Source organism: Gopherus evgoodei, chromosome 6 (assembly GCF_007399415.2).
Source record: "Gopherus evgoodei ecotype Sinaloan lineage chromosome 6, rGopEvg1_v1.p, whole genome shotgun sequence".
NCBI lineage: Eukaryota > Metazoa > Chordata > Testudines > Testudinidae > Gopherus > Gopherus evgoodei.
In genome coordinates this window covers 35799342-35812776 of record NC_044327.1, presented here as the reverse complement: position 1 = coordinate 35812776, position 13435 = coordinate 35799342, and the positions used below count along the sequence as shown (strand labels likewise).

Sequence of the window (13435 nt, the reverse complement as noted above, 5' to 3'; positions counted from 1 at the left end):
GGTGACCAGGATGGGGATGGGGATGGGGAGAGGGATCAGTTGATGCGCGGGGGGAGGGGGCGTAGCTTAGCGGGTGTGAGCGGACTCGGTGAAATCCCGCCTCTGGATGGAAGCGGAGCCGGAAGCCGGCGACGCGGGACGTTTTGATCCTGCCCTTGGGTTCGGAAGTTCGGCCCAGGAGCGGCTGGCAACGTTACAGAGTAGCGGCGCGCGAGACCGAACTACACAAACCGCTCCTTGGACGCGGCCATTTTGAACCGTGGTAGCAACCAATGGGTAGCGAGCACCAGTAGTCACGTGTTAAGGGGCGGTTGGGAAACCAAGGAAACCTCCCCGCGCGCTCGCAGCTGGCTGATAGCTACAAAGGGGGTGGGTGCCGGGGTCGGTGATCGCGGCTGGCTGGGCGGGTGATGGGGTGCTGCGGGCGGGAGAGGCAGAGAGCGCGGTACCTAAGAGCCTATGGGGAGGTGGGGGCGCATGGCACGGGCCTGCCGGGGGACAGTAGGGGCGAGCGCTCGAGGAGGGCGGGGGGGTTAAATCTGTGACGGGGGGGGGGTGTCGCCGTGACCACGTCTATTGGGAGCGTGAGGGGGCGCGCGCATGTCGGGCAGCGCTGAATGTGGAGCACATGTGTGTCCTGGTGGGTCTGTGTCTGTCGTGCATATTTGCGACTGATTTTGAACTTGCAGGTGGCGCTCGCTGTTTGGTTGCAGTGACTTATTTGACTCTCTGGAATCAAGGCTCCCAGTCTGTTTCCGTTACTGGCTGGCGCTAGTAAATCAGATAACTCAGAAGTGAAGGTTTATATAGTTCTCGAGAGGGGCGTATTGTGAGATCAGGACGAGAGAAAAGCTGGGATCAGCCTCAGCAGAGGTCAGTAGCTTCCTGATCCCATTCTACACACATTCGGGTTTGGGGCTTTGCCGTAACGATACAGATTCAAGTTCTACTGCTTTAATAAATGATTTACTTGGAACAGTTCATTGAACGCATAGAACATGAATAGTTTTCTGTAATTGGATCTTATTACATCAATTATTTGCTGATGATATAAAACTCAGCATACTATACAGTATTATAAGGATCTTTTTAACAGCAAGGAAAAAGACAAACATTTGTTTAACAGCAGGGATGGTAGCTTTTGAGTGCATTTTGCATATGTAACTTCTGAACATTTTTCAGAGATCCTGAGCACCTATAGCATCTAGTGACTGCAGATGGAGTTGTGAGGTTTAGCACTTGTGAAAATCAAGCCCTATGATAACTCTAGGTGGGAAGGTCCAGTGGCAGAAAGAAATCTGTGATAAGAATGTTAGGGTTGTCTTTGATAGAATATATATTGGAAGTATATAATAGAAAACTGCTTGTCCTGGGAGGTTTAATACATCATAGCCCACTGTCTGCTTTACCGTCATTTACCGTCATGTCTTCAACCTGCAAGGCAATAAATTCCTGATACACTTACCATACATATATACTTATGTTGTCTACAAAATTAACACCCAGTCTGTGAGGAAAGGGAAGCAAAGTTGGACTATGTTCCTTCTTGTTGGTATCACTTATAATTGTCATGAGGCAATTCAAATCCTTCCGAGTAAGTTTTTCCAAAAGAAACATATAAAGCTGTAGTTTTCAGTGAAGGAGCTTCTTAATTAGATTGTGCCTGAGCTGTAAGTAAAACAGATGTGAAAATACAGTGCCCTGTTTTTGAAGTCTTCCTGAATCTTACAGACTACAAATAAATAAATGGAAGACTGTGCTTACTCCTGGCTCTTCCTTGCAAGAAATATGAGAAAGTGGTTGTGCAAGAGATGCAGTGACTTAGTGTAACTTTTATATGCCTAATAGTTTTCTTAAAAAATCAGATTATTGCATCTAAAAGTGGAGGAAGTGGTTAACACTCTGAATAGCCAATGTAATGGCATGGTGTTGGATTTTACAGTTGGGTATTATTGGTTATGGAAGCATAGAGGTTTGCTTGTGTTTGTTTGTTTTCAGGCCAGGTTAGTGTGTTCATATTCTATGTCTGTGTAACCATCAACTTGTTGTCACATATTAACATCAGTATTTGCTTAATCTCATGCAGTGGTTGGTCACAATTTCTAGTTCGGGAGGAACTATTAGGAAAAACAAGTTTCACGCCTTGATGGAGATGTAATATATGCAAAGTATGTCATTGTAACACACAAATTGTCTAGTCAGCTTTTACATTTCCAAACACTTTTTCAAATTATTTCTGTAGGTACTATCAGTACAGGATACTTGGGGCTTGTTTGCACTTACAGTGCAGGAGCAGCATAACTGCTGTAATGCTTAGTGAAGACTCTGCCTATGCTGTCAGGGAGGTTCTTCTGTCAGTGTAGGTTTTCCACTTCCCCAAGAGACAGTAGCTATGTTGATAGGAGAAGTCCTTCTGTCAAAATAGCGCTGTCTACATCAGGAGTTAGATCGGTATTTCTATGTTGGTCAGTGTAGTGACATAATTATACTGACATAAGTTTGTAGTGTAGATCAAGGCTCAGTTTTGATTCATGTATAAAATTCATATAACTCTCTTAAAATCTTTGACCCTCTGAGCATCTCCAATCTCAGGGTGGTCCCAGAACCTTTTGTTGGTCTCATTATTTGTATAATGGTACAGGGTGGATTTGATTTAAATCAGGAAGACTCAGTTTAGTCATGGATTTCTACATAAAAGTGCATTTTTGTTGGTTGTTATAACCTTAATACATATTCTTCACAACTCAGAGATAGATGTAGGTTTAATTTTTAGAAAGTACACACTATACAATTTTAAGTGATTTATTTTGAAAATGTTGCAGATTTATTTTACAGCTATATCAGAAAATGAATGCTTGTTTGGTTATTTCATTTATCATAGACAATGGGAAGTCCAGTGATACCTTAAAGGCTAACAAATTTATTTGGGCATAAGCTTTTGTGGGTAAAGAGCACAAAAGCTTATGCTTATGCCCAAATAAAAGTGTTAGTCTTTAAGGTGCAACCGGACTCCTCGTTGTTTTTGTGGCTACAGACTAAAACGGCTACCCCTATGATACCATTTACCAAAGGTAATTGAAGCAGATAGTTCACCTCTCAGTGGCTTCATAAATATCTCCAATTCAACAGGTTAATCATTAATATTTGGAAGATTTTCTTGCTATGCTGTATTAGGAGAACATCACCAGACAGACATTTTAAATTGTTTTATTTAACTAAAACAACAATGTTATGTATTCTGGATTGTTTTCTTCAACAGCAAACATAATATTTTAACAAAACAAGCATATGGATTTTTGAAATTAGTTAAACATTCAAGTTTTTTAAAATCAGGTTTGTTTTTGTTAAAATTGTTTTTAACTAAAATAGTTAAATTAAAACTAAATAGACTATGTCAGCCAGGTCAACATGAGAAACTTAAAATATTGGCTTCTGCAGCTAACTCTGTCATCTTCACTTTCATTTTCCTGTTCATTCATAATCTGGAAAAGAAAAGAAAAACAAGCTTTCCTGCCTTTTCAGGTCCCAAATGATTTCTCAATTTGGAATGAATTAGTCTAAAGGAAGAAAATATTCTTTCTACACCGGCAGAAGAAGCTACTGCTGTTAAAAGTGAGATTATCACTTCAACAGTCTCTGACTCCAAGTGCTTAAGTGACTTCCACCAGTTCACTGGTGTGACTTTCTTTAAAACATCATCAGCAATCACATATTTCTTGAATGGTTCACCCTTCGCTCTGAAGTTTATTATAGTTGGCATTATAGAGGGATGATTGCTGGATGTCCATGTCGTAGCCAACTCCTCCTCTTCAGCAGTTAAGGTTTGACCCTGGTACCGAGTATTGAGAATATCTGTAAGAAAATAAGCTGCAGATAGTGCTTCTCCCATTTGTTTTTTAATGCTTGTAATTTAACTCTGTCATTGCATAGCTCTCTTTTTAAGATCTCACTCAGTTCCTTCCAGTAAATACTGTGTCTATAGTATTCCTTCCCTTCCTAAAGCCATGTTGCTCATCTCTTTTAGTTTCTGGCCAATGGAAACTTTGGGGGAAGTGCCCACAGGCAAGGGCAGCATGCAGAGTCCTCTGCCCCTTCTCCCTCAGGGGCCGCAGGGACATGGTGCTGGCCGCTTCCCCAAGCAGTGCAGGGCCCACAGCACCACAGGGGCTGGATCCGGCCTGTGGGCCATAGTTTGCCCACCCCTGCTCTAGACCTTTTGCACACTGCTCAATTTCTTCTTCATACACTCTTTCCAGCAATTTGCCTGTGACATCTGCTCCATTGGGTGGACTGTATCCTGGTCTTAATGACTGAACCATGTTAATGAAGTGCGGGTTCTCAATCATACGGAAAGGAGAGTATGTTGCATAAACAAACCAGGCAAATTTTTCATCAATTACCTCTTTTTGTAATCTGCTGGTTCTTATCACAAACTTATCCATGGTTGTTTCTGGATGAAAGCGATTTTTTTTTTTTTTTTTTTTTTTTTTTTTTTGGCTACAGGTGATATACTGTGGCTATGTGACATCCATGATGTGACTGAAACACGGTCATTGGCAGATAACTCTGAAACTATAGAAAATTATGGTGATCTTGAAAGTGGATAGTCTTCAGAATCCTATATGCTGAGGATGGATTCTCCTAAACAAAATAAGTCAATACAATTATTTAATTACCATACTGCTCATTTAGTATTACTTATTGCATTCACTGACTACTTTAAAGGTGAAATTGTAAAAGGAACATCTGCCTACTTCAGCTATTTATTTTTTATCACAACTGCATCTGAAATGGTAGTACCATAGAGTAACAACTATATTTTTGCTCAAACGTGAGAACTCAAGAATAGTCCAGAAGGAAGACAGACAGTCCTTAAGAAAGAACTATGAAATAAAAAAGTTTATCAACCTGAAGATCCTGCATGTTCAGACATGTTTCTTTCATCATTTTCAAGGCAGCTTCCTCCTGAGAAGAAACACTTCTTATGATGTTGTTTCATTTGGGCAGCCAGGCCTTGCATTTTTTTGTTGCATTGTTCGCATTTTGCTGGCATGCCTTTTTTACCCACAGGTAGAGGAACTTCATTAAAATATTCCCAAATTGTGTCTCTTTTACAGCCTGCTGCCATTGTAGGTTTTCCTGTCTAGTCAGTTTCACTTTTGTTTCTTCCTGTCCCTCCCTTCTCACATTTATCTCCAAACTTCTTCTTGTCCAGATCTATTCTGACCCCAACAATGTTCTATTCACTGAACTTTTGAAACTTTGCACTTTTAGAGAGAGGTAAGGGATTAACTGTGCATACACAAATTTGCGGAGGGATGATAGGATTGAGGTCTGTTATTTCTCACCTCTATATATTATTTATGTATTTATTTATTAAACATTTTTGCTGTTAACAAACATGTTACTTCTGGAGACACAAATCCACAGTTTGAGAACTGCAAAACTAAGCATCTCTGATGGTATCTTCTAGACTGAGCACTGAGTCCCATTGAGTAGATGGAAAGATTAATTTAAATAATCTGTACAGAAGCCCCTGGAACCCCATAAGATTGAGTCCCTAATCCATGTGCTATTGGAATTCATTTACAAAACTTTTCTTAAACATTACATGAATATATTGTCTCATACTATAGAATTAGAGTTTATAATCCCTACTCCATGATGACATATCTTTGAACTATAATGTATCTTAATTAAAACTATCTTTAGATAGGTTTTTTCCTCAAAAAGCATTTTATCCAAAAAATCCAATTAAAAAAATTGGATTTTTTAATTTAAATCACTGATTTTTGTCCACCCTGTTACAGCAGGCTAGAGACCCTAACCATGAATTAAGGCCCCATTGTGGTAGGTGCTATACCAACACAGAACAGAAATACTTAGATCGTAAGCTCTTCTCATTCTAAGATGAGAGAGACTGATACATAGAGGAAGCACAGGGTAACAGTGAGATGATTGCTCCAATTCTTTTAGAATAAGAAAACGCAATTTCTGTTCTGCCTGCAGTCAGTGAAGCAGCTTCTCAGTGGTTGCAACTGACAAGTTCTGGTTTTGATTATTTTCTATAGTTGGACTATCCCGTAGTAGTAGATTAGATTCTTGTCCAGCAAAGCACCTGATCATGTGCTTAACTTGGAACACGTGAACAGTCCTAGGAGCAAGGATCTCCCTGTATGTATCTCATTGCTGAATCAGAACGTAAGTCAGCACCAGCTTAAGGCATTGAGGGTTCCACAAGAAGCACTCAGCATGTGGCAACATGGAGCCTTGAAAGGTTAGCTTTATAGTAGTTGGCACATTGACTACATCTGTGAAGGTATCAATGTAAGGGTTTTTCTTTCCTTCCTCTCATTCAGTTGGGTATAGTACTTTAAACATAATGATATTGTCTTCGTATATGTGCTGAATTTAGTGAATTGTTCGAATGTAAGCTTTATTCTGGCTTTTTTAATATTGTGTGCCCATATGTTTATATTGAAAGCATGTAACATTAAATCTACTGTTCAGTGGAATCAGTTTGTCTTTTATTTTTTTCTTTCTCCCTCAGTTTAGAGAGGAACTCAGCACACGAATTGAAATGATTGACTCAGTCAAAGTAAGGAGACAGAGCACCTTGGATTTTTACTCTCACTATGAATTCCTCTGTGCTGTTCAAGGCTCTGTCCCACTAAAAACTGTGAAAGCTGATGTGAATCAGGGCATTCTTGAGCTAAATGCAGATCGCCTCAAGGCTTCTGATTGGGCACCACTTCTGAATGCTATCAGGCATAATAAGACTTTGACTTCTATTGTAATAAGAAGCTTTCATCAACAGGGTCTTGGAGAATCAGGTTTGTAATGAACACTTGAGATCTTAATTATATCTGTCTAGTTGGGAATTCATTACAGGAAAACTGGGAGGTTTTTTAAAAATGGTTTACGATCATGTCCTCTTAGTTAAAGCACAATAGACCAATCTTGTGTTGAAAGCTGAGTTATCACAACATAGGATTGTGTGATATGAATAGTATCAGCTGGAGACACTTAGTGAAGCTCTCATTTCCTTTTAATGGTCCACTAGGTGGTGGTGATTAGAAAAAAAAAATCCAAGTGGTATAAAAATGAAATTTCAGACATTACTTCTTGGGTATAGGAAAAACTTTCCCAATGGCCAGTTTATTTATATCAGTTAAGGGATTCCCCCTCCCCCCGCCCCCGCAGTTTTGGCTTCTGTGGGAGATAGGATACTGGATTCAATGAACCACAGTTCTGATCCAATATAGCAGTTGGTGTGTGTATGGGGAAAAAAGGAATAATTCTTCAGATATCACAATCATAAAACAAAGAAATAGAGAGAAATTCTGGCCCCACTTAAATGGCAAAAATCCCACTGATTCAATGAGACCTGGATTTTATCAGTGATTCACTTTTGTTGTTCATTAGGGGCTGACAGACCTAAAACCTACTTTAGAAGACGAATTCCAGCAATTCGATCAAAAGACATGACTACTCAATTATGTAAAGCCATCAGAGGTTGTCTGAATATATCAAGTGCTCTAAAAAATGTGGAACTTGAGGGACTGCTTCTAAGAGAGCGAGATCTAATATTTTTAACAAAGGTAAGACTTCAAATACACAAAAAAACCTGATGTATACAGTTAGCAATAAAGATGTTGGGTGAGATTCTATCTTGCACTCTTAAAGGTCCACCACAGATGTAGGTGGAGCTATGGTAGATTTAAGCTTCTTTTGCCCTTGATGATTCTCAGGGTTGGAGAGGCCGCTAGTGTAACTTAGACAGATCTGGGGACTTCTCAAAGTTACTGCAGCCTCTTCAGGTTTTCTGGCCTGTTGCAGCCCTCCTTCTGACATGTCATCCCAGCACTACCCTGGCATGCCCCCTTCACTGGGGATTAGGAGGAGTGCTTAGAAGGCAGATTTACAGCTATTTTCCACAGTTTCTGCACTAGGAGAATCCTCCCTCAGACACAAATAAGGGTTTTAGGGCCCCTTTGCACCATTCTGGCCCTTCTACATGCATAAAGGATCCATAGTGGGAGTGAGGACCACTACTTTTTCTTCAGATATGTGCTATTAAAATATTGTTGTTCAAGCACTTCAAAAAATGTTTTCAGTGATTTTTGTTTTGAAGGGGTTGGCTAAGACGTCATCTTTGGAGAGCTTGTCATTAGCACATTGTCCAATTGGAGATGGAGGATTGGAAAGTAAGTTTTGAAATTTAAAAGAAATAGCCTACGGTGATCTGTGTCTTCTGTGTTACTGCTTTTAAAATACCTTTTTAAAAAAAATCTCATTGTTCCATCCCTATTTAAATCTTTATTGATTATAACAGAAAACAATCATGTTCACTTTGAACATTGTGAAATTTTGTGTGTGAAGTGCAAGACTTGTCATTTCTGTGACTATCTATCTTTTTCTTTTTTTAGTGTTTGGTTTTGAGCATTCTTCACACTGAAATAAAGTAGTACCCTACTGTATGCTGCAAGCAAACAAACTCTTATGTTGAAAAGTTCCTTTTATACATGTTTACAAGTCATGAAATACATTAGCTAGCATTTATATTAAGTGGAATATCTAGACTGCTTTAACATGAAATATAAAGCACTTCTGAAATATACCTATTTTAAAGATATTTCATGTTTGTATGCAGAGTTATGGAACAGTTAAAATATTTTTATTTAAAATAAATAATATACTTTGCTCTTCTACAGTAGTTCTACATTCAAGGATCTAGGTTCTTTCCGAATGCTAATTTTGCCTTTATAACACCACCATAAGAAACATGGTAAGTATTATTCATTTAAATTATCTGACTGCAATTTTTTTATCTTTTTAACTTCAGCAATCTGTCAAAGTGTGAGAAACTCAGCCAACATCAAATCTATAAATTTTACAGGATGTAGTTTGACCTGGCGGGGAGCAGAACACTTGGCCAATGTCTTAAAGGTAAACTGCCTTTTGTAAAGGCAAATATTTAAATGGATTAATATAATATATATACATTGTGATTCATAGCTGAGTTTAGTATGTAAACACAATTTATTTACATATTTTGATATTAATAACATTCTGATACTATAGGAAAAGCCCTAGTATAATTTACTGCTAGTGTCACATTGGGTTCCCAATATTCCTCCTAAGATGATATCTCTTCAGTGAGAACTGCTGCTAGCAAGATATGCATATATGGCTATTTATTACATCTGTGAAAATAATATAAGGTTATATGATGAGAAATAGTTCATGTCATATGAATGTTTAAGACTCCAATAATATAGCTCAGCACATTAATGTAGTCATAGTTCTACATATCCTGGTTTGATTAGGTGACTTAGGCCCCAGTTAAACAAAGTACTTAAGCATCTGCATAACTTCAAGCAGTGAAGTCATTGGGACTATTTTCATGCTTAAAGTTACATATATGCTTCTATACCACCCAAGATTAGGGCCTATGAGAGCACAAAGAGTCATTCTAATTTTAATTGTTTGCACTACACTTTAGCTGCTGTCTTCTTTTTGTTGATAAAGAAACAAGCTAAGCTTATGCACATCAGTAGCTCAAGGAGAATTACACTTCTACCCCGATATAACGCTGTTCTTGGGAGCCAAAAAATCTTACCGTGTTATTGGTGAAACCGCATTATATGAAACTTGATTTGATATGCCGGAGTGTGCAGCCCTCCCGGCCCCTCCCCGAGCACTGCTTCACCGTGTTATATCCAAATTCATGTTGTATCGGGCCGTGTTATATTGGGGTAGAAGTGTATTTGTATTTTTGGCAATACAACCTCCTCTTCTATCCCAAGCATTGAGGTCCTGATCCAATGCCTATGGAAGAAAATGGAAGTCTTTCCACTGAGTTCAGTGGGCTTGGATCAGGACTCTTGCCCTTATGGGCTGTATTTGATCATTTGGAAGCTATTAAAGCATGAAAGAAAAACAGATGTGCTTAGATTAGAGCTGTATAATTAAAAATATTGTCTTGATGGCTTTCTAGCTGAAATTTAGGCCCAAATATAAGACAGCCTGGCTCCCAGACTGTCTGAAGTATACACAGAGGCTTTTGTTAAAGACACTCTACCTTCTTTAGTGAATTAATTCCCATTTTCTGTCAAGCTTTAAGCCTGGCAAAGATGCCCAAGAATGTGCTAGCTTTTTCCCAATACCCTTAATGAACTCTGGGATTACTTGTCTAAAATTCTACCTGGATGACTAGAAAAAATGAGGAACATAACGCTGCTTACATAGGATTTTTACAAAAGAGACATGGGTCAGCCAACATTCGTGAGCTTCTCTGCACTGTCCTACTATTAAAACCTTTCAAAACTGTTCTGTCACATGTAGAAAAAGTCTTTGTTCTTCTTTCTACAAAAATTTGGATTTGGTCCCTCTTTCATTTCCTGGATTAGACTTTTGTACTCTAGTCCTAGCTTCTGTTGTAACCAATCACATCATCTCCCCTCCTTGGTGCAAGACAGGGATGTCCCCTCTGTTCCCCCCTGTTTGATTTGGCTTTGGAGTCAAATACAAATTAGAATGCCTAGGGTTCCCAAGAGATGAAAATATGCCTACATGCTGATTTTATATTTTTATTCTCTACCAACCCCCTTCAGACATCCCCAATATTACAAACCGCTGAATTGTTCAGGAAAATTTCAGGGTAGAAAATATATTGGCTCAGGTTGGCAGCTCTTAGTATCTCTCAGGGGTGCATAACTTTGCGCTCTCAGATTATAGTTTTCATTGGCAGCAGGTGGAAATCAGGTGGTTAAGAGTCCTATTTTCCAGAGACCTAAGAAAAATAGTCAAAATTTGATTTCAATTCTTTTATCACACAGATGGTTTTGGATTTACATAGATGTCAAGCCTTCCCTCTATCCAGGCAGAATTAGAATATTAAAAACAAATGTTCTCCTGTGACTTCTACTTGTTCTTAGCTCCTTGCTCTGTTTCTTTTCAAAATTAATAACACTTTTAAGAGCTCCTTGTGGGGTATGGGCAACAAGCCCAGATTATTCTTTGGAAAAAATGCAACTGCCTTTTAAATCAGGAGGCATCGGTCTACCCAGCCTGAGGCTTTACTATGTATCCTCAATCATGAGGAAGGCAACACAATGGAGTGTCCCTTCCCCTGACACCCAGCCTGTCATAGACTTTAAGGCCAGAAGGGACCATCGTGATCATCTAGTCTGACCTTCTGCACATGGCCGGCCACAGAATCTCATCCACCCATTCCTGTAATAAGTCCATAACCTCTGGCTGAGTTACTGAAATCCTCAAATCTTGATGTAAAGACTTGGTGTTACAAAGAAATCCATCATTTCTCTAGTTCAGACCAGCAAATGACCCGGCCCCCCATGCTGCAGAGACAAATGAAAAACCCTAAGGATCTCTGCCTATCTGATATGGGGGGGAAATCCTTCCCAACGCCAGATACAGTGGTTAGTCCCTGAGCACATGAGTGAGACCCACCAGTCAGACACCTAGGAAAGAGTTCTCTGTAATAACTCAGAGCCCTGCCCCTCTGGTGATCCATCTCTGACTGTTGGAGATATTTGCTAATAGCAATTGCAACTGGGCCATCTGCACTGTAGGCAACCTTATCATACCATCTCCTCCATAAACTTTTTAAGCTCAGTCTTGAAGCCAGTTAGGATTTTCTTCCCATTATTCTCCTTGGAACTTTACTCCTTTGATGGTTAGAAACTTTTGTCTAATTTTAAGCCTAAACTTATTGATGGCCTGCTTATATCCATTTGTTCTTGTGCCAGTACTGGCCATTAACTTAAATAACTTCTCTCCCTCCCTGGTGTTTGCTCTCTATAAATATATCAGAGGAATAATCATATCTCCCCTTAGCCTTGGTTTGGTTAGGCTAGAGGTTCTCAAAATAGGGATTGGGACCTCTCGGGGTTGTGAGGTTATTACATGGCGGGGAGGTCATGAGCTGTCAGTCTCCACTCCAAAACCTGCTTTGCCTCCAGCATTTATAATGGTGGTATAACTTTAAAAACACTTTTAAAATATATTTAAGAGGGGGTCTATCATAAACAGATAGCTAAGGGTTAACGTCTCTTTCACCTGGAAAGAAGTAATCTGAACCACCTGACCAGAGGACCAATCAGGAAACAGGATTTTTTTCAACTCTGGGTGCAGGGAATTTTGTGTCTGAGTTCTTTGTCTTCTGCCTGTATGCTCTCTCGGATGAGAAGTTTTTCTATTTCCTGCTTTCTAATCTTCTGTTTCCCAGTTGTGAGTACCAAAGATCAAATAGGGATTTATATGTTCTTTTGTATTTACATGTCTATAATTGCTGAAGTGCTTTGAATTGTATTCTTTTTGAATAAGGCTGTTTATTCATATTTCTTTTAAGCAATTGACCCTGTATTTGTCACCTTAATACAGAGAGACCATTTGTATATATTTTTCTTTCTTTTTCTATAAAGCTTTCTTTTAAGACCTGTTGGAGTTTTTCTTTCGTGGGGAACTTCAGGGAATTGGGTTTGCAGCTCACCAGGGAATTGGTGGGAGGAAGAAGTCAGGGGGAGGTCTGTGTGTGTTAGATTTACTAGCCTGATTTTGCATTCCCTCTGGGTGAAGAGGAAAGTGCTTTTGTTTCCAGGACTGAAATTACAGAGGGTGGACTCCCTCTGCTTAGATTCATGGAAGTTGCTTCTGTGTATCTCTCCAGGAGCACCTGGAGGGGGGAAGGGAAAAGATTTATTTCCCTTTGTTGTGAGACTCAAGGGTTTGGGTCTTGGGGTCCCCAGGGAAGGGTTTCGGGGGGACCAGAGTGCCCCAAAACACTCTAATTTTTTGGGTGGTGGCAGCAGTACCAGGTCCAAGCTGGTAACTAAGCTTGGAGGTTTTTCATGCTAACCCCCATATTTTGGACGCTAAGGTCCAAATCTGGGACTAAGTTATGACATGGTGGCTGCGGTGGGAAAGATAGAATCCAGAAGCCAGTAGGAATATTATATTTTTCTTTTCTCTGCTAGGGGCTTTTTAGCAGAGAGAAACAGTTTGGTTTTAAAAGGGAACCAGAGAGAATTTTTTTTTCTGCTCTCTCTTGCAGTTTTTGGCTTGCATATTAAGCAAGGAACCATTAAGCTGTGACAAACAGGTCTTTTGTGACAATAGCACTCCCATTGAGAGTCATTACCAGCACTATATACATGCAAATAAAGTGGTTTTTCTGGTTTACTTTACATTGAAAACAATTAGCTAGGAAGAAAGGGAAAAAGGCACTATTGCTAGGCAGACCCCAGAAGGCAACAGAGCCTGCAGTTCAGAAGATAAACACCGGAGGGCACCCCAACACAAGAAAACAGGAACCATGCCTAACAAGACAAAAATTGAGGCCGAAGAACAAATCAAAGACGCCGACCACAGGCGAGATATGGAAAACTACAGGAACTAGAAATAAAACAAA

At 39.6% G+C, this 13435-nt stretch overlaps 1 protein-coding gene across 4 annotated transcripts in view; it reads left to right on the top strand.

The window, feature by feature from the left end:
* The first annotated feature begins 208 nt into the window (after positions 1 to 208).
* CEP78 (centrosomal protein 78) overlaps positions 209 to 13435 on the top strand; it is a 52146-nt gene continuing 38919 nt past the window's right edge. For 3 of the 4 annotated variants that reach the window (XM_030567247.1, XM_030567248.1, XM_030567245.1), the window contains exons 1-6: positions 322 to 369; positions 690 to 873; positions 6551 to 6833; positions 7426 to 7601; positions 8135 to 8207; positions 8846 to 8949. In XM_030567247.1, coding sequence (XP_030423107.1) covers positions 6581 to 6833; positions 7426 to 7601; positions 8135 to 8207; positions 8846 to 8949 — 606 coding nt within the window. In that variant the 5' untranslated portion in view covers positions 322 to 369; positions 690 to 873; positions 6551 to 6580. Of the gene's footprint in view, positions 263 to 321; positions 370 to 689; positions 874 to 6550; positions 6834 to 7425; positions 7602 to 8134; positions 8208 to 8845; positions 8950 to 13435 lie in introns of those variants that run through there. The other variant, XM_030567246.1, reaches the window with a different exon arrangement.